The 19,498-nt window shown below is 44.9% G+C and overlaps 1 protein-coding gene and 1 pseudogene across 1 annotated transcript; one reads left to right on the plus strand and one right to left on the minus strand.

The window, feature by feature from the left end:
• The first annotated feature begins 966 nt into the window (after positions 1 to 966).
• LOC118601715 (mucin-4-like) lies at positions 967 to 19,162 on the plus strand. Its single transcript, XM_036219650.1, has 3 exons — positions 967 to 1,150; positions 15,348 to 18,732; positions 18,937 to 19,162. The coding sequence occupies exons 1-3, from the start codon at positions 1,069 to 1,071 to the stop codon at positions 19,160 to 19,162; spliced, it is 3,693 nt and encodes a 1,230-aa protein (XP_036075543.1). The 5' UTR covers positions 967 to 1,068.
• Positions 14,336 to 14,454, minus strand: LOC118602714 (annotated as a pseudogene).
• Positions 19,163 to 19,498: the final 336 nt, after the last annotated feature.

Below are 19,498 nucleotides of genomic sequence, written 5' to 3' on the forward strand. Positions count from 1 at the left end.
TTCCATAGACCACACTCAGGGAGTCAAGTCTCAAGGAACCAGGAGCAGGGGTTCTCATTGCAGCAAAGGGCAGGGGAAGATCTCTGTTGTTTTCCTTTGCAGAGCTACACCAACTACCTCCTCTCATCTTCAGAACTCTGGCCTGGGGTCCCTGTCTGGAGTCCTATTCCTCATTGGTGCCCGTGAGTCTCAAAGGTCAAAATGAGGTGACCTGAGCTTGAAGGTCTCCAGAAGCACCTCTGTTTCCTCATGGGGGTCACAATTATTTCTCCCTGGGTTCTACCCTCAACCCCGCTACCCATTCCAGATCTCTCAGGCTACTTTCTCAGGTTGCCTCCAGTTCTCCAGACCCTTGCTCTGTGCTCCCTCTCCTGTAAAGAAGATATCCACTACCTGGTGAGAGTCTACCATGTGCCTGGCATGAAGCAGATGTTCTAAGTCCAATATTCCTTCCCAAAAGTCCCATACAGGGTATTTCTGATTTTAGCCTCTCACCCGACATTGTTCCCCCACTCCCCATGTTTCTTAGGTCTCCTTAAATCTCACTTTTTCTCCTGCTCATACAGCCCCAAACTCATTCCCAATTGGCCCCTTTCTTCCTCATTCTCCCCTGCACTTCTTCTGGAATGACCCGGCTACCTCCCACTATAGCCGTCCAAAGTTCCAGTAGGACAGGGACTGCCCTTGGGGAGGCAGGAGAGGGCCTTTGATCCCAGGCAGGAGGGTGGCCCACTCATTTGCATCACAGTTTCTATTCTCTCATATCCCCTCCCGTCCCTCCTCCTATTTGGCTCAGGCTGACTCGCAGCAGAGCAGTGAGTGTATAAGGTTTTTACTTTTCCTGGTTGGGGAAGGAGGTGGAGATTGAGGAAAGAAAAGACGGGGCAAGGATGATTGGCATGAGGCCCCACCTTCTTTTGTCCTCCTCCCCTAGTACTCTGGCCCCTCAAGGAAAAACACCTATTTCAGGCCAGCAGCTGATGGGGACAGGTTCACTTCTGCTCCTCACACCTCTGCTCTTGCACTGAGGAACATCTCAGGGGAGCCTGGGAGACTCTTTCTGGAGGCATGAGGGGGACCCACTGGAGGAGGGTTCCCTGGGTATTCCTGATCTGCTTGTGTTCCTGCCTCCTTCGGCCGGTGGTTCTGGGTAAGTGATGCACCTGGGGCAGCGTTCTGGGGGCGAGATGGCTGAGTCAGAGAGCCCATTAGGGGAGCTGGGGCCTGTTGAGAGGGGGCGGGGTGGGGAAGAGAGAGAGACAGAGAGAGAAGTGAATGAACAGAGATTAGACAAGACAAGGAAAGAGAAGGGAAGAATGCTAGAGAGACAGAGAAAAAAAGATGGAGACAGAGAGAAGCAGAGACACGTCTGGAGGCAGGAGTGCCCTGGTTTGGTGAAACCCATTGGGGGAATCGGCACTTATTTTGGGGAGAGAAAAGGACAGGTAGGCGGAACCGTAGAATGAGGGACAGTCAGTTGAGGAGAGACTGACACAGAAAAACAGAACAGCTGGGTAACAGAACCGGAAGAAAAACTTATATAAAGATGTAGAGACAGAGGAAAAGTGAGATGAGAAGCAAATGAATCAAAGCAAAATAGATACAGAGGGAGGGGGAAAATCAGAGGAAACAGGCAGAACTGAAAGGAAGGGATGGAACAGAAAGAAAAGAGGCAGATTAGGTGGGAGAAACGAGGTGGGAACTAGAGGGCAGCTGAGATGAGGGCAGTCGACTTCATGCCTCTGACTTTGGGTTTAAAAGCCTCCTCTTGGGGGTAATGTCCACAGAACACGGCTCTTAGCCCTGGCACTGGCCTTGGCCTCCCACACATCCCCTTCACTTCTCCTTTGTATATGGAGCTGGGGGTGGGATGGAAGCAAAGCCTTTTGAAGTCCCCTCTGCGTCCCCCCCTCCTCTCCTCACCCCCTTCCAAGCTGCCTCTCTGGCTTTAGAATGAGGTTTCATTCTGTATTTCTGTATGTCAGAGTCTTTTGAGAGGTTCTGGGGCCCAGGAGAGAGTGAGGGGTCAGAAACCCAAACCAGAGATATACTCACAGTTTCTTCCCCTGCTCAGCAGGCCCGGGGGAGCTTCCACCCAAGGAATCATTTCTTGGGGGGTGGGTCAGAAGAAACAGGCTCTCTTACAGATAATACCAGACACAGCGCTGGTGAAGGGGAATATTCCACCTTCCTTGAAATGTTTAAGGACTTGACGCAGAGCAAATGAAACAACCAGTAACTCCTCAACTTTCCAACCCCGCCCCACTCCCCCCAACAACTCATCACACAGTCAGGAAACCGAGTTCAGGAGGAAACTTCAGAGCCTAGCCACTCAGAGTCTTGTCCTGGGGGTAAAATAGAGGGATGTAGAAGAAGGCATGTCCATGGGAGTCATGACCACGGCAATGGGGAGAGGGCGGCTTGGAGTTAGGGACCCTGAGGCCCAGTCTTGGCATTACTACTAACTGATCTGGTTCCTGGAGCCAGGTCCTATTATATCTCTTTCCAGGCTTTGGTTCCCCTATATAAAAAGTGGAGAGGTGAATGGCATGACCTATTGGATTAAGCTTTGATTTTCTGTGATTAGAAGTCAACACAAGCAGTTTTTGGTGCCTGCTCCGCACTTGGTCCTACGTTAGAGTCGTCAAGCTCAAGAGGAGCCAGGAAGTCGGCAGAGAGGAGCTCGAAGGGGTCAGAACTGGGGTAGGAGTGAGCAGGGAAAGCGGAGGTGGGAGCGATGGGGTATGAGGGAGAGGAGGAGTGAAAGAGCATGAAGGTGGAAGGGAGTCCCCAAGATGACCCCGGTGAAGTGCAGGGATGCCCTGGACCACTGAGTCCTCTGCGTTGTTGAAGGGGACAGAATGGAGTGGAGCCGGGAGAGGAGAGGGCAGCATGGTGGGCAGTGCACAGCACGCCGAATGCCTGATTGAGCGCCAGAGGGCCGTGGAAGGAGAGGTAGTCTCCATGAGACAGGGAGTTAGTCCCCCACACCTCTTTGGGAAACTTCTGGGCAAGTGCAAACTGGTCAGTCTTGTTTCCTTGGATCCCTGAGGGGAGCCTATGGGTGGCCTACCTATGTTTGAATCTAGGGTCTGTTTCCACACTTGCCGCCAGCACCCTCACCCGGGCACCACTGGAGCAGGTTCAGAGTCTCTGCCCACGATAGAGGGAGAACCCCAGGGTTTCCATGAAGACCCTGCAGTGGGAAGGGCTTCCTTGGCGGAAAACCCTTGGCTCTCAAATGTGAAAGAGGTAGAGGAGGGTGAACAGCGGCAGGCTGTATAGGGAACCAGCGGAAACTCGGCAGCGACTGGTGGTTCCTGGCAGGAATGACTCAGAAGGAAGCCTAGAAACCCTGATTCCATGCCCTACAGTAAGGAAACTGGGTCAAAACATGCCTCAGTCTCCAATACTATCGGTGGCCACTGGGAGGTAATGGGCCTGTAGCAAGTACAGGACAGGGGAGATCCACAGTCACAGAGGGCCCCAGAGGGAAGGGTCTCCTGCTCTCTCTCTCAGAGAACCTCAAATCTGTCTGTTGGTCTGGGAGAGGCCTCCCTAACTTGCCACTAAGGACATCAAAACCCTCTGCAGGCTGTCTGCCCCCTACCCCCCACCCCCAGGAAACCCTCGCTGTGCTTGGGGATACCCGAAAGGAGAGAATCCCTGAACAAGAGATCCTGACAAGAAAAGCAGTCAAATTTAGGCCAATGGCTAAGCAAAATGTAGAGTGAAGAGTGGGAACTTCAAATCTGAAGATCCGTATCAGTGTTGCCATTTACCAGCCCAGGGGACATGAGAAAAGTCCCTTTAATTCAGTGTCTTCATCAGCAAGATGGGTCAAATGGGAAGAGGCTATTTCATAGGGTTGTGGAGAGGTAAAATGAAGTAGCATCTGGTATAACGTACAAGAGCCATGAAATCTTGTTTGAGAGATGGACCACTCCATTTTAGACCTAGGAGACTGCAGGGTGATGAGGGCGATGAAGCCAGGAATGGCACGGGCACCTGTTTTCTCAGAGGCATTTTCATTCCTCCAAGATCCTCTAATCTCTAAAAAGCATCTCTGTCTTTCCTGTGGGTCTGTAATGGTCAGCTTCATTTATTCAGAATTTGTCTTATTTTACTAACCGACTAAAATAAATACCAGCTCCGCCATCAGTCAGAGGCCCCGCTTGAGCTGACACCACTGCTTCACGGTTCATTGCCTGGCAATCTCCTCCACACCCTTGGTTTCTGGGCTCAGCTCTGAAGACAGACGCTGTCCTGGCGGTGCCTGACATGCGAGTGATTTATGTCTTCATTGCCAGGAGAGGCCAAGAAGCAGTCAGCCTTTTATGTGCACGAACGAGCGGGTCTGTTACTGTGTCTGTTCTCTGCATTCTCAAAACCACTAAAGGCTTCAGTGAGGAGGTTTAGATAAAGGAGATTTGAACCCTGGAATGATTGCTCTGGATACTGTAGAAGGAAATGGATTGGAAGGGGGAAAAGGTGAAATAGGAGACCAGGTAGGAACCGGCTGCAGGATTTTAGGCAGAAGATGTTGTGGGTTGGCCTGGTCGTAGCAGTGGAGATCTGGAAAGGGAGTAGCCAAGTGTAAAAATGGCAGCGTGCAGAGGTTCTGCCCTAATAAGGACACAGTCACAAGGCTTCCTGCCTTTGCCAGGATCTCGGAAATCTGTACAGACCAAGACAAGAGGCAGCACAGAGTGCCGTATATTGAGCTTATGTGCTGAGCTAAGCACTTTACATATTGGTTTACCATTATCTACCATCATCCCACTTTTATAGATAAGGACCCCAAGCCTCAGAGAGGTCAAGTAACTAGCCCGTCACATAGTGAATGTTGGTCAATTTGACTGTAGAACCTATGCTCTTAACCACTCCTTGTCCTTGTCAGATTTTGCTGTTGTTTGTCCATCTCAGGCTCAGAAAAGACTTTGTTAGAGGTTGTCAGAAGCACCATGTCTGTCTCCTGACTCCTCGTTCACCAAATCACAATGGTTACGACAATATTGCTTTCCCACTTTATTCCTTTCTCCCCCAAATCAAAGACCAGCTGACCTGTGTGCTGAGGAAACTAGAGTATCAAAAAAGTCACTAACATCAATGCAGCTTTCTTAAGCATCCCTGTCCTTATCCTCACTAGTAAATAGAACCACCACCTTTGAGCTGACCTCAAAAATTTAGATCGATAATATCAAGGAACGTAATTTAGAATCCATCCTTCACAGTCAGCTCCAAGGCAAGACACTTATCTCTGAACTTATTGCCTAAGTCACACCTCAAACAATGCGCCTATCAACCAGGCATTTCTTCACCTTGGATATCACCACAGGTCATTTGACCGGGTTTCTTCCATTGTCTGGTGTGACAGAACAAAGTTTACCCTGGTGATAAGCTCAGAAGCTTCAGAACCAAACCAAGAAGCGTCAATACCCAGCTTTGACCCTATGCTCACCAGCTTCAACTTTCTTTTTCTCCATGCCTTCCTCTCCTCAGAAGTTCGATCTCTAGCCTCTACCATCTTGATCTTGGAGGTCTTCTCTTCCTGGCCCCCATGAGAGACAGGCATGCCCTTCTAGCCTAGGGTTGCCCTCAGGAGTTTGGCTACTTTTTGCCTCAGTGCTAGCTACAACCGGCAGGCTGCAACCATCATGCGAACCTCCTCTTGGCCCCAGGGCCAATGTTACAGCCAAAGGAGAAACAGGTGCAACCTCATTCTCTCTCCAACCTCAGCTAAAGGAACCAAAGACCAGGGGATGGGGACACATGACTTCTTTTGTTCAACAGATGTCTATGAAATAATTCCTCTATGCCAGGTACTACAGACATCATGAGATCAGTGGTGCTAAGGGCATTTTGAGGTAGCATCTTTCCTTGCCTTGAATTCTAGGCACAATAAAGGAAATATATCCAGCGATCGCGATCACAGTTCCTGTTTCCTACAAGATAACAGCAGGAACATGAACCATTGTCGCTTGTCATAGTCCCTACAACATCAGCTCCAACACCCATCATATCCATCAGCTCACACTAGCCCGTCGTCCTTGAGGGGCAGCTCTGGGAAATTCCCAGCTCCTAAACCCTGACCACAGAGATGCAGAAGCCTGAAATCACCACTCAGAAATTTCAGTCTTTAGTCACTAAGAATTTCTGAGGGCATGACTGAGTCTTCATCTTCTACCCTGGGAAGTGCAGACTTGTGTGTGACATCTGTGGGAGGGGCTGAGGCTGCATCCCCATGTGATAAGAATGGGGGTTATGCTGATTCTGAAGCTGAGACAAATATAAACAACCCTTGGCTCCCTACATAGGCTAGTTCGGCCTCCCTCCAACTTCTCTATACCTTTCAGGGCACTTGCTGCCCATCTGGGAGTCAATTTTTTCTTCAAAGCTATTCTCGTAACTAGGTGCTTGGCTCTATACTGCTCTAGGCACAACCTGGCTAAGAGCTCCAGGAAACAGGAAATAAGAGCAGAAAAGTGAAACTTGGTGGGCGACATGGCTAATGGGTTCCTCACCTCCAGTTCCAGGAATAACTCAAAACAAACAAACCATGCACCGAAAATAAACCTTTGCCCACAACGTATTCACATAAGACACAGGCTTTGTTTTCGCTTCAGGGAGTGACTTCACCACTCTGTGGGAACGTTATCTCCCGCCATCATCACCACTTCTGCCACCGCTCCTTTACCTGAGTCGATAACACACCCATCACCTCCTCATACCTGTGGAGTCACCAGAAGGCCACACAGGAGAAATGATGCTTATTAACATCATTTCTAAGGGAAGGACTAAGACAGTTGCTGGACATCTCCCACCAGACACAGTTCAAAGGGAGAAAAATAATGCCTTACTGAGTGCTCTCTTACTCCAGTGGTAGCAGAGAAACCTATGAGAGTTTCCAGGGGTCAGAGGGAGGAACACCCCACCTCAGCACCAGCTCCAGTGCTCTCTCTGTCCCTGGATACAGGCTTCTCCTTTGAAAGAACTTCTTAAAAACTATCCATTTTAAGCAATACCAGGCACATATTTTTTGACAGCAGTCTTGTCACCCCAAGGGGTCAAGAGCCATCTCAACTCACTCTGACATCATCACAGAAAAGGAGACATCAGGAAAATTGGCAGAAATATCCTGGTGTCACATCATTTGCCCCTGAAAATGTGCCAGATTTGTTCCCAGGCTCAGACCACTGGGCATGTGGCAGACCAAGTACTCAGCGCAGGTCAGTCACCATTTCTCCATCCCTTGCTTCAGCTCTCCTGAGATAGGCTTAGAAGAGCTCAGCTGTGGAGAGACCATGCACACAATGACTGTCCCATCGTTGAGTACTAGCTCACACCTTCCAAGTCTTTACTCTTAGCTTCGGGCCCCAGCCCTGTCACTTACAAAATATGTAATGTTGGGTAAGTCATGGAGCCTTTCCAAATCTCAGTTTCCTCATCTGTTAAACTATAACGAAGAGAAACTATAAAGAACTATACAAATATGCAGCGTCGACATTTTTATCATGTATAGAGTCAAAATGTGCCTAGAGAGAAAAGTACAAAAGAAATCCCTATTTTCAACTACCTGGGTCAATTAATCACAAGTCAGTTGACACTCAAGAACTCAAAGATGATGTCTTCCAAAGAAACGGCCTTGGTAATAGGCATTTTTTATTACAGAAATCATTCTTCAGTGCAGATAGACCCATTGACAAGATTCTTGAACACTTTTCTCAGCCACGACCAGAGGAAAGTCAGCCAGTACCAAATTGCTTCTCTCTGAGGACACATGCTTCAAGATCCTTGTTTCCTTATCACAGCTGTGAGAGGATGACGGGAACAATTCCAGTCACCTACATCCTTGGCTCTAATAAAACAATGAGACCAGTGCCCTTAGGATCCAAGCAACTGCCTTCCAGGGCGGGCAATACAGGCATTTTCTTTTTCTTTTCTTTTTTTAACTCCTAAGGAAGTTTTAAAGATTATATGTGTATTATTGGGAAACGAAATCACAAGGCAAAAAAAGTTGGGGAGCTTTGATTTAGAAAACTGTTTCTTAGTTACTGTTTCCTCCCTCGCTATAACAACATTCTTTGTGATCTGGTAAATTGTTTTTTGGTTTTTTTTTTTAAGCCTCAACAAAGTCAATGTTGATCACATGAATTGGTCTGTTCGAAGACATTTGTTAGTCACAAATTATTATTCCTCCTGCCTTTCTACCATGAGAATGTACTTAATAACATACAATTTTCATGAGTTTGCCAGGTAATTCCCACTTGAGCAATCCACCCATCCTTTGGCACAGTGCTCTTGTTTCATATTCAGCTATTTTATCAAATGGAATGGTCAGTGCTATTCTATTTTGATTTGTTCATTAGATCAAGGGAATCCTGTACATTTACTGCTATTTACTTTATTCCAAGGCTTAAGGCTATATCCCTAATCCCACAGGGCAAATATATGCCAGTTATATAAGAAATAGGAAGTGTGAGTGACTCATATAGCACTTCGAAATATATATAGTACACCGTAGTGGGGTAGTTACATCAATTATTTGTGGTGATTAGGAAGGTGTTTTTTGGTAACTTTTGAGAAAAGTGGTTTTAGTGAGATGATTCAGGTGTAAGGAGTAGATGAAAAAGAGGTGAAAAGTATAGACCCCTCTTTCAGGATGCTCATGGGTGAAACAAAAGAGGGGAATAAGGAGAACACAGAAGATGAAAGACTTTTATTGTAGATTAAGAGAGACCTAAACGTGATTGTCGGCAGAAGAGAAGGAGTAAGTAAAGAGACTCTTGGACAGAAAAGTAATGGACTGAGTCATCTGAGGGAGGATGGGAACAAAAACAGCAGTGTGTGTGTGTGTGTGTGTGTGTGTACACGCGCGCACGTGCATGCGTGTGTACAGCCTGTGAGGGGAGATTTAGCCTCTCTTCCAATGTAAGATTAAGGGACATTTCCTGGTTCTGGGACATCAAAGGAAATCATGTTAAATGGCTTTGGTCTTTCTAGTGAAGTATAAGATGAAGTGTCATAAAGAAAAGAAGGAGAGGAGGGAAGAAAAAAGGAGAGGAGAGAACTGTTTCTCTCAAATATCAACTCTTTAGTCAAATCCCTAGCTCTCTGCTCTGCAAGTATGTATTTGGCCAGGACAACAGACTTTGGTTGTGTAACAATCTGTTGGAAACCCAAGAGCCTAACTCACACTCTGGTAAAAGACAAGATCTGTGTATGCATTACGGCAAAGCTTGAGCAGCAAGAATAAGGCTGACAATATTCTTTAAAACAAAGCTTGATCAAGACCCCAGATTTCTGTGCCTTACAACTTACGGTAAGGTGGTTTTAGCTTACACAAAATTTTAAGAGCAGATATTATTATTTTATTTTAAGATGTTTCTTAAAATGTGGTCCATAGACCACCTGAATCAGAATCACCCTAGGTATGTGTTAAAATGCAGGTTCCTGTACCCTACCTCCATACATAGAGACTCTGGTTATGGGCCTCAGAATACATTTTTATATGCTCCCCCAGGGATTTGAGTGCACCCTATCTTTTAAGAATAACTTTCTTACCAAAAAGAACTTCTCTGTAGCCCTTCCCCCATTACCAGGATTTCTTGCTGAAGAATAACCTACTCAAGTTTAGTAGGTTGGGTTACCTGCAAACTGTTTTCCTTAATAGCTAAATAATCCGTTAAAGGAGTGGCTTAAGATATGTTGTTTTAATGGTGGTGAAAGACAAATACAATACAGTAGTTTTGATGTAACTACTGCTAATCTTTTCCTTCTAGCAACAAGCCCAACAGATTTAGAGACTCATTAAGACTGCACCTGCTCTCTTCCCTACACAACATTATGACACAAAGGGGCTTGCTTACCTTTCTGTTCAATAGAGCAGGAGACTAATCAGCTTGGCCCATGACTAGCCAGCTCTTTAAATAAAGATTCAAAAGGAGGATACAGTCCTCTTTGACAAGATTTAAAATTGGTACTATGGAGCAAATATTTTTTCAATGGGAAAGGGTATTGGGAAATAGGTACACTCTCATATATTGCTAATGGGACTGTAAATTGGCACGACTTTGCTGCAAAGAAATTTAGCAGTCTGTATTAATGACATGAAAATTTTTATAATAGCATTAACCAGTAATTTTACTTAGGGAAATTTATGTTAAGGAAATGAGCTGAAATAATGAAAACAAAACAAAATATTATACGCAAAGATAGTCATCAAACTTTATTTTTAATAACAACAAATTGAAAACTACTGTGTCCAACAGTAAGTTATTATCTTTATGATGAAACATTATTTAATGTGACATGGACACACACACACACACACACACACACACACACACACTATCAAGCATACATACCAGCAACACATGGAACAAGCACAAAGTCAGATTTATTCAGGAAAAATTTCCAAGCAAAGAAGCAGTAGAGTGCATGATCCCTAGCTCTCATTATATCACAGAGAGGTGGTGGTTTCAGCTGGACACATTGAGAGAAATTCTCCAGGAGAAAGACTCAGCTCTGTGCTGCTGCTATGAAATGGGAACGGTAACAATGAACATTTTCAGGCTGAGAGAATGCCTTTGTTGGGTCCTCCAGAGCTTAGCAAGGGGAGTTTACATACAACACCCAAGGTCTTTTTGTTGGGATTAGCTAGCCTGCTCCCCCTGAACCAGCTCTTTCATGCTTCCAAAAGAGGGAAAAGAAAGAACTGTCATCTAAACCATAAGATTTGTCTATCTTCAGACTATATTTACAAAGAATAAAAACACGAAGAAATGCTTATGATATGAGGTAAAGTTTAAAAAATGGGATACAAAATTAAATATACTATGTAAGCTAAACTATATTTTTTAAAGCATAGAAGAAATTCCTCAAAAAACACAGAACAATGGGGTTGTCTGTATAGTGAGATTATGGGGTTTTGGTCTTTCAATTATCTATAGTTTATAACTTTCATTTAATGAGTATGTCTTTCTTGGTATAGTTCATGGTGTATAATCCTTTTATACACCATGCTGCTGAATTCAATTTGCTGCTATTTTGTTGAGAATTTTTGTATTAATATTCATAAGAAAAATTGGTCATAATGGATATAGTTCTCTTTTTCTTGTAACGTCTTTATCTGAGCTTGGTATCAGGGTAATGTTTGCCTAAAAAAAAGTTAGGAAGTATTATTTCCTCTTCAATTTATTGGAAAAGTTTGAGAAAGATTAGCATTGGTTCTTCAAATGTTTGGTAGAATTCTCCAGTGAAGCCATCAGGTCCAGGGTTTTTCTTTGTTAGGAGATTTTTGATTGCTGATTCAGTCTCCTTACAAGTTATAGCAGTGGTCCCTAACCTTTTTGGCACCAGGGATCAGTGCTCCTGTGAGAATCTAATGCCGGATAATTTGAGGTGAAGCTGAGGTGGTGATGCTAGCGCTGGGGAGCGGCTACAAAAACAGATGAAGCTTTGCTGGCTTGCCTGCCGCTCACCTCATACTTTATAGCCCAGTTCCTAAGAGTCTACAGACCGGCATTGTTCACTGTCCTGGAGGTAGGAACCCTTGGGTTATAGGGTCCCTGATTTAGTCTTGGTAGGTTTTGTGATTCTAGGAAACACATTGCCATCTTGTTTACCCAATTTGTTGGTGTAGGATTACTCATAGTATTCTCTTATAATTCTTTTTATTTGTGTAGAATTGGTAATACTGTCTCCACCTTCACTTCTGATTTTAGTAATTTGAGTCTTTCTTTTTTTTCTTAGTCCATCTAACTAAAAGTTTGTCAATTATACTGATCTTTTCAAAGAATCAACTTTTGATTTCATTGATTTTTCTCTATTTTTCTATTCTCTATTTCAATTATCTCTGCTCTAACTTTCTTTAAAAAATTTTTTTCACAGCTTTATGGATATATAATAGACAATTAGTTGCTCATATTTACATTATACAATTCAATGAGTTTTTCAATTTTAGCTGACACACAATAATATACCAGTGTCAGTTGTACAACCTAGTAATCAGAGATCCATATAACTTGCAAAGTGGCCACCCCACTAAATCTAGTACCCCTCTTCCCCCTTACATATTTATTACATGTCTGTTTCTATGTACTAAGCAAAGCTCCTTAGTCGTCCAGTCTTATTAGCATAGCTGTTTAGTAGGTGTCCAGTGGCACAGTCTTGAGAGGGGTTCAGCTACAGGCCAAGTTTAGCCCCAGCCTATGCCCCTCTGGGGCCACCTGCTAAGATTCAGCAAGCAATCCACAGATGCTGTGCTTATAGTTGCCTCAAGAGACCATGCCAGAAACCACAGTCAGCTGCCACTAGTGTGACATAACATAATTAACACTATGTTAATGATGTGACCAGGGCCAGGTATATGTGCTTATTTAGATATCTGCTAGATTGGAAGAAATGTTAAAAATAAAATATAAAAGCTAGAAATTCAATTTGCATTTTTAAAAAATACTATAATTCAATTTGAAAGAGTTAACCCTCCCTCTCACCGTCGAGTTTTAAATGGTCTGGTCACCTTGTAGTTTAACCTTGCCTTTTTCATTATAAGCAAGACAGCTATGAGTTATTACATTCCTGAGATATATATATATATATATATAGATATATATATATAGATATATATATTTAATTTAAAGCGACCCTGATCAGACACCTCACTCTATGCAAAATCCTGCACCTCCACCCTTCAGTTTTATTGCAGAATTTTTCCTTTAAGCTTCCCTCAGGCATGTCTAAACCTTGCACCTGGAGCAGGTCTTATTGACCAGACCTTACTTCTGGCTCATTTACCTTGGTGCCTGGCTTCCCGGGGCTGCACATAGGTTGTGGGACCGAACGTTGTCCTTCCACACAGGTGCTCTTTTTTCTGCAAAGCAAAGGAACTTGTCTTCATCTTTGTATCTTCCAGAGCTGTCATAAAGGAAGGAATATTTGGCAACTTTAGCAAGAAAGACTGGCCACTTCAAATCAAGTAAACAATATTAAAATTTAATTTTATTCTAAATTCCTTGAAAAAAATAGATGATGCCTTTTTAATTTGAAAAGGACATTCATATTATAGGATTTTTAAAATTTGTGTATGTAGTTAAAAATGTTTATTTTTGAGGTCCTGAATGGATCTGTCAGAGCCCTCAATCACCTAAGAAGTACTTTCCTCTAAATATTAACCTTATTAATACTCTGAGTCTTTTGAATTTCGCTAATCATGAAAAACCTCCTTCTGCTTAAGTATTTTGAAACTGGCTATTGTTCCCTTTGAGAAAAGAGCTTTTTTCAGAAAAGCAGCACTGTCTTAGCTTCGATGTTCAAATTAAGAGAACATCTCTTGATAAATGGAAAATGGTTTTCAATAAAGAACCAAATACTACAAATTTATTAAAATTGGATTTATCACTGTATCCCAATAACTTCATGGAAAAAAAAACAGCATCAGCATAAGGGTTGAGTCAAAAAGAAGTTAGTTCTGTGGGGTTTTTCTTAGGGGAGGGGAGGAGGAAGCTAAAGGTAGTTGTGGGGGAATCAACACAAGGTACGTAAACTAATGTAAACATAAAATAAAATTAGATTGTCATTGGTGCACTATAATTATGCCAACCTCTTTTTTTCTTAATTTATGTAGCTGACATAAAATATTACATTATATTAGTTTCAGGTGTACAATGTAATGATTTGATGTTTGTATACCTATCTCTTTATTGATATGTCTAGATTTTTGTTTAGGCCATCTAGCAAAAGGACCATATAATAACTTTAATAGATCCTAGGCACGGTTGCCTGCCTAGGCCACTTCCTTTGTTAAAAAAATACAATAAAATAAAATAAAGACTGTATTTTACAACTATGTTGGACTAAAGACCAATCAGTGCTGGTATCATTATTACATATTCATTATTATTACAGTAATCTTTCTGATTGTAAAAGAAATTAACATGAAAACAGTTTTGTGAGATCCTAAAAGGAGATTGGGGCATGGGTCCTTGGGCTCTGTGCCTTAATTGCTGGCAACTGCAAGGTGATGGTGCCTTGAGAAGCAGCTTGCTGAGGTTTGTAAAAAGGGAATTGCACTGAGCTCAGGACCTCACATGTTTGAAAAGTGACCAAAATTCACTCTACTCCCAGTTAAAAAAAAAACCGAAGTAGGAAGGGAAAGTTCTGGGTTGTAGGTAGAGGGACCACCCACAAAAATCTTGGGAGAGAGTAAAAAGAAATAAAAATAACTACATATTTTTTTTACGCAAGGCTACCCTTGGTTGACCTCAGGGATTGCAAGGCCTTTGTCAGTTTACGATCCCTTAGTTTTTTTTTTTTTTGTTTTTTTTTTTTTTTACATTTACAGCACCTGGTCTTCCTAATTGGTCTTCTATCCAAGTACTAACCAGGCCCAACCCTGCTTAGCTTCCGAGATCAGTTGGGATCAGGCTTGTTCAGGGTAGCATAGCCATAGACAATAACTATGTATTTTAATATGACACGAGATACTCTAGGGGAAAAAACCCCACATATTTCAAGAGAAGCTGGGCCCACTTTAACCTTGAATCCTCATAAATACCCTTGTATTATTGAGTATGCTCCCAAATGCTTTATACTGAAACAAAGTTAAGACAGTACAAGTTATTGACATGAGCTGTCAACAGCACATGAATTAAGGCATGTCAAGAATTCACTTAGACAATTCACAACATTTACCCTCTCTCTCCAAAATAAGTCCTAATAGGCTACCAAGTTTCTTGGGCATTAAAGATGAGGAAATAGAGAGAAATGAAAAAGAAAATAAGATCAAAACTATCACTAGGGGTGAAAGCTGGAAGATTATATGGGATGCTATTAGGAAAAAAACTGAGAAGGAAACAGGAAGGGATGAGCACTAAACTAAAAAGAAGAAAAAGTAGCTCTGTGAGAAAAAGAAAAGGCTACTTATCTCCTTTTGGAGATGGAGAAAAGTGTATATACAATGTGCAGCAATTTAGAAATTTCAGATGGCAGGATTTTGATGTGTATTTTAATTTAAACACAGTTCTCAGACCAAAGCATATGGACCTTGTCTTTAATACATAATATGGGAAGAGTAGAAGGTATACTACACCGGTTACCTTCAATTTTCTTTTAAAAACTCAATAGAGAACAAAATGTTAACAAGAAGGCATTAATTGCAGTATTATATATGACCATATGCGGCTTCTGTTGGTAGAAATATTAGTCAGGGCTAAATACCTAAATCAATAGAGCGAAACATTCTGGAGAACAGTAAGAGTATGAAACTTGTACAAAATTGTATAGATAAAACTGGAGGTTTCATACAGTAACTTATACTGAAAAAAGCCTCTATTTTATATTTATAGGTAATAGGAACAATAAAACAACAGTACTTCCACAATCCTCCACAGCTCAACAAACACAGACTATAAGGACGTCTCCTATGATATCCTCAGCATCTTCTCAGGACCAGCACACAGAGAGTCCTCAGCCCACTGCAGGATCGCAGGCAAGCCTGATGACAGAGGCGAGCACATCAATGCCCTCTTCTGCACCAAGTACTCACAGTCCTTCCACAAGTCCTCCTGAGAACACGTCTCCCTCAGGTAAAGCAACCACTGCATCTTCTCCTAGCGTAGGACACACACCTCTGACCTCGGCAAAAATGTCTACAGCGTCAACCTCAAAGGACACCACTGCGACGCAAAGCGTTGAGACATCACCCGCTGTTACGACAACTCAAACTCCCGTCACCTCCACAGTCTCCATGACAAGTGGTGCAGACAAAAGGACAACCACTGCAGAGAAACAGACAAAAGCATCTTCACCCAGCACCTCCAGCGAGAAAACATCAGCATCTTCTCAGGACCAGCACACAGGGAGTCCTCAGCCCACTGCAGGATCGCAGGCAAGCCTGATGACAGAGGCGAGCACATCAATGCCCTCTTCTGCACCAAGTACTCACAGTCCTTCCACAAGTCCTCCTGAGAACACGTCTCCCTCAGGTAAAGCAACCACTGCATCTTCTCCTAGCGTAGGACACACACCTCTGACCTCGGCAAAAATGTCTACAGCGTCAACCTCAAAGGACACCACTGCGACGCAAAGCGTTGAGACATCACCCGCTGTTACGACAACTCAAACTCCCGTCACCTCCACAGTCTCCATGACAAGTGGTGTAGACAAAAGGACAACCACTGCAGAGAAACAGACAAAAGCATCTTCACCCAGCACCTCCAGCGAGAAAACATCAGCATCTTCTCAGGACCAGCACACAGGGAGTCCTCAGCCCACTGCAGGATCGCAGGCAAGCCTGATGACAGAGGCGAGCACATCAATGCCCTCTTCTGCACCAAGTACTCACAGTCCTTCCACAAGTCCTCCTGAGAACACGTCTCCCTCAGGTAAAGCAACCACTGCATCTTCTCCTAGCGTAGGACACACACCTCTGACCTCGGCAAAAATGTCTACAGCGTCAACCTCAAAGGACACCACTGCGACGCAAAGCGTTGAGACATCACCCGCTGTTACGACAACTCAAACTCCCGTCACCTCCACAGTCTCCATGACAAGTGGTGCAGAAAAAAGGACAACCACTGCAGAGAAACAGACAAAAGCAACTTCACCCAGCACCTCCAGCGAGAAAACATCAGCATCTTCTCAGGACCAGCACACAGAGAGTCCTCAGCCCACTGCAGGATCGCAGGCAAGCCTGATGACAGAGGCGAGCACATCAATGCCCTCTTCTGCACCAAGTACTCACAGTCCTTCCACAAGTCCTCCTGAGAACACGTCTCCCTCAGGTAAAGCAACCACTGCATCTTCTCCTAGCGTAGGACACACACCTCTGACCTCGGCAAAAATGTCTACAGCGTCAACCTCAAAGGACACCACTGCGACGCAAAGCGTTGAGACATCACCCGCTGTTACGACAACTCAAACTCCCGTCACCTCCACAGTCTCCATGACAAGTGGTGCAGAAAAAAGGACAACCGCTGCAGAGAAACAGACAAAAGCAACTTCACCCAGCACCTCCAGCGAGAAAACATCAGCATCTTCTCAGGACCAGCACACAGAGAGTCCTCAGCCCACTGCAGGATCGCAAGCAAGCCTGATGACAGAGGCGAGCACATCAATGCCCTCTTCTGCACCAAGTACTCACAGTCCTTCCACAAGTCCTCCTGAGAACACGTCTCCCTCAGGTAAAGCAACCACTGCATCTTCTCCTAGCGTAGGACACACACCTCTGACCTCGGCAAAAATGTCTACAGCGTCAACCTCAAAGGACACCACTGCGACGCAAAGCATTGAGACATCACCCGCTGTTACGACAACTCAAACTCCCGTCACCTCCACAGTCTCCATGACAAGTGGTGTAGACAAAAGGACAACCACTGCAGAGAAACAGACAAAAGCAACTTCACCCAGCACCTCCAGCGAGAAAACATCAGCATCTTCTCAGGACCAGCACACAGGGAGTCCTCAGCCCACTGCAGGATCGCAGGCAAGCCTGATGACAGAGGCGAGCACATCAATGCCCTCTTCTGCACCAAGTACTCACAGTCCTTCCACAAGTCCTCCTGAGAACACGTCTCCCTCAGGTAAAGCAACCACTGCATCTTCTCCTAGCGTAGGACACACACCTCTGACCTCGGCAAAAATGTCTACAGCGTCAACCTCAAAGGACACCACTGCGACGCAAAGCGTTGAGACATCACCCGCTGTTACGACAACTCAAACTCCCGTCACCTCCACAGTCTCCATGACAAGTGGTGCAGAAAAAAGGACAACCACTGCAGAGAAACAGACAAAAGCAACTTCACCCAGCACCTCCAGCGAGAAAACATCAGCATCTTCTCAGGACCAGCACACAGAGAGTCCTCAGCCCACTGCAGGATCGCAGGCAAGCCTGATGACAGAGGCGAGCACATCAATGCCCTCTTCTGCACCAAGTACTCACAGTCCTTCCACAAGTCCTCCTGAGAACACGTCTCCCTCAGGTAAAGCAACCACTGCATCTTCTCCTAGCGTAGGACACACACCTCTGACCTCGGCAAAAATGTCTACAGCGTCAACCTCAAAGGACACCACTGCGACGCAAAGCGTTGAGACATCACCCGCTGTTACGACAACTCAAACTCCCGTCACCTCCACAGTCTCCATGACAAGTGGTGTAGACAAAAGGACAACCGCTGCAGAGAAACAGACAAAAGCAACTTCACCCAGCACCTTCAGCGAGAAAACATCAGCATCTTCTCAGGACCAGCACACAGAGAGTCCTCAGCCCACTGCAGGATCGCAGGCAAGCCTGATGACAGAGGCGAGCACATCAATGCCCTCTTCTGCACCGGGTACTCACAGTCCTTCCACAAGTCCTCCCGAGAACACGTCTCCCTCAGGTAAAGCAACCACTGCATCTTCTCCTAGCGTAGGACACACACCTCTGACCTCGGCAAAAATGTCTACAGCGTCAACCTCAAAGGACACCACTGCGACGCAAAGCGTTGAGACATCACCCGCTGTTACGACAACTCAAACTCCCGTCACCTCCACAGTCTCCATGACAAGTGGTGTAGAGAAAAGGACAACCGCTGCAGAGAAACAGACAAAAGCAACTTCACCCAGCACCTTCCAGCGAGAAAACATCAGCATCTTCTCAGGACCAGCACACAGAGAGTCCTCAGCCCACTGCAGGATCACAGGCAAGCCTGATGACAGAGGCGAGCACATCAATGCCCTCTTCTGCACCAAGTACTCACAGTCGTTCCACAAGTCCTCCTGAGAACACGTCTCCCTCAGGTAAACCAACCACTGCATCTTCTCCTAGCGTAGGACACACACCTCTGACCTCGGCAAAAATGTCTACAGCGTCAACCTCAAAGGACACCACTGCGACGCAAAGCGTTGAGACATCACCCGCTGTTACGACAACTCAAACTCCCGTCACCTCCACAGTCTCCATGACAAGTGGTGCAGAAAAAAGGACAACCGCTGCAGAGAAACAGACAAAAGCAACTTCACCCAGCACCTCCAGCGAGAAAACATCAGCATCTTCTCAGGACCAGCACACAGGGAGTCCTCAGCCCACTGCAGGATCGCAGGCAAGCCTGATGACAGAGGCGAGCACATCAATGCCCTCTTCTGCACCAAGTACTCACAGTCCTTCCACAAGTCCTCCTGAGAACACGTCTCCCTCAGGTAAACCAACCACTGCATCTTCTCCTAGTGTAGGACACACACCTCTGACCTCGGCAAAAATGTCTACAGCGTCAACCTCAAAGGACACCACTGCGACGCAAAGCGTTGAGACATCACCCGCTGTTACGACAACCCAAACTCCCGTCACCTCCACAGTCTCCATGACAAGTAGTGTAGAGAAAAGGACAACCGCTGCAGAGAAACAGACAAAAGCAACTTCACCCAGCACCTTCAGCGAGAAAACATCAGCATCTTCTCAGGACCAGCACACAGAGAGTCCTCAGCCCACTGCAGGATCGCAGGCAAGCCTGATGACAGA

Source organism: Rousettus aegyptiacus, unplaced genomic scaffold (genome assembly GCF_014176215.1).
Source record: "Rousettus aegyptiacus isolate mRouAeg1 unplaced genomic scaffold, mRouAeg1.p scaffold_m13_p_4, whole genome shotgun sequence".
Classification (NCBI taxonomy): domain Eukaryota; kingdom Metazoa; phylum Chordata; class Mammalia; order Chiroptera; family Pteropodidae; genus Rousettus; species Rousettus aegyptiacus.

What these genes read in the sequence shown, in the direction of transcription:
- LOC118601715 (XM_036219650.1), top strand. Translation starts at nt 1,069, where the DNA reads ATGAGGGGGACCCACTGGAGGAGGGTTCCCTGGGTATTCCTGATCTGC. An exon ending in CCTTCGGCCGGTGGTTCTGG is followed by an intron (nt 1,151 to 15,347) that starts GTAAGTGATGCA and finishes TTATATTTATAG; the next exon opens with GTAATAGGAACAATAAAACA. An exon ending in AATGCCCTCTTCTGCACCAA is followed by an intron (nt 18,733 to 18,936) that starts GTACTCACAGTC and finishes TCACCTCCACAG; the next exon opens with TCTCCATGACAAGTGGTGCA.